General features: G+C 34.9%; 1 protein-coding gene across 1 annotated transcript; it reads left to right on the top strand.

The window, feature by feature from the left end:
* The first annotated feature begins 316 nt into the window (after positions 1–316).
* On the top strand, positions 317–1,114 carry LOC110942494 (cysteine-rich repeat secretory protein 1-like). Its single transcript, XM_022184272.1, has one exon. It carries the CDS (start codon positions 317–319, stop codon positions 1,112–1,114), a length of 798 nt encoding a protein of 265 aa, XP_022039964.1.
* The last annotated feature ends 347 nt before the right edge of the window (positions 1,115–1,461 follow it).

Here is a 1,461-nt window from a genome sequence, read left to right as displayed (position 1 = left end):
TATTTTGCGTAAATACTTTGTGATTCTATTTTGTAGGAAATACAAAATATATTTATTCCAAAAATGCACTTTAATCAACATTTAAATTTGGTTTATCTTTTACTATAATCAGCCTTAATATAATAAAAAAAGTATACATTGTTCGTACAGTAGTTAGAAATGATAAAACGTAACATATATTAGAATTCCACCAAACTCAAACCTAACGATAACACATTAACACGTTTTGTTATATAATTAACAATTAACGATTAGAACAGTATAAAGTACTGTATATAAGAAGAGAAATTGTCACAAATTCTTGTGCCAAATGCAAATGAAATCCATAATCTTATTTCTTATCATTATTCAATCACTCATCAATGGAGTCAATCTTGCCAAAGCTCCAACACCTCTAATTAGAAATTGGCATGCATGTAGAGGTGGAGATTTCAAAAGCAACACCATCCAAAAAAACCGAGATTCCGCACTGGATAAACTCATGGTGTTAATTAAGAATAATTCTAGCTACAATGGTTTTTACCATACCCAATCGGCAGGCAAACCTGAAGAGCAAGTTAGCGCCAGCTTCTTTTGTGCCCTTAATGTCGTAAAAGGACTTTGTGAGTGTTGTCTTAGGAACGTGGTTCAGATTATTCGAAAGTACTGCCCTAAACAACAGGAAGGTGTAGCTTGGGATTTCTACCCATATTTACAATGTATGGTGCGTTACTCAACTGGTCGCAAAATATTCTCAGTGCTGGATGATTGGGCCTGGTGTCGTTCAGGGGACGATTTATCTGTCAGTACTGTTAATTTAGCAAAGACCATGGATAGTATGATAAATAAGCTAAAGGTGAAAGCGGCTGGAGGTGATGCTCTTCGGAAATATGCGTCAGACACTATACATTATGACGGGGATGAACATGCTCTTTACGCGGATGTGCAGTGTACTCCTGACTTAACAAAGGAGAATTGTCTTAAATGTTTAACCAAGGGAAGTAATGAGATCCGTAGTTTTACTAGGAAACCACTCTTTAGTGGACGGGTTATATCTACCAATTGTTATGTACGGTATGCGCATACAAGTTTATTCAACCCTCCTACTGTGTATGATACTAAACTATGCGGTTAAAGTTGATGTTTGAGTTTAAGGTTACAATGTGGTAATGAATGGCAATATCAAAATGATGTGCTTTGTCTTAATTATATTAAATTATTAATGTTGGAGTTAATGTTCATGGTAATTATGAATGGATTGAATCATGGAACAACGACATGAGATTAATGGACTATGGAATACGAAATATAGATTGAAATGCCCTAATTATAGTCAAAACTTGCTCTAACTAATCGATCTTATTTCCAGCTCTGTGTAACAATCCTGTTATTTTGCGGTTTGATTCTTTTCCAAACTGCGTGATACGAGCATTGTTAGCGGGGTTGGGTTTGATTGTATTAAGGTTATATCTTGAATCTGTT

This window comes from Helianthus annuus, chromosome 5 (genome assembly GCF_002127325.2).
Source record: "Helianthus annuus cultivar XRQ/B chromosome 5, HanXRQr2.0-SUNRISE, whole genome shotgun sequence".
Lineage (NCBI taxonomy): Eukaryota > Viridiplantae > Streptophyta > Magnoliopsida > Asterales > Asteraceae > Helianthus > Helianthus annuus.
Note: the sequence above shows the minus strand (reverse complement) of the source record. Positions and strands in the feature narration are given on the sequence as shown.

Bases quoted from the DNA above. Each gene is read 5' to 3' on its own strand.
- LOC110942494 (XM_022184272.1), top strand. From the start codon at position 317: ATGAAATCCATAATCTTATTTCTTATCATTATTCAATCACTCATCAAT.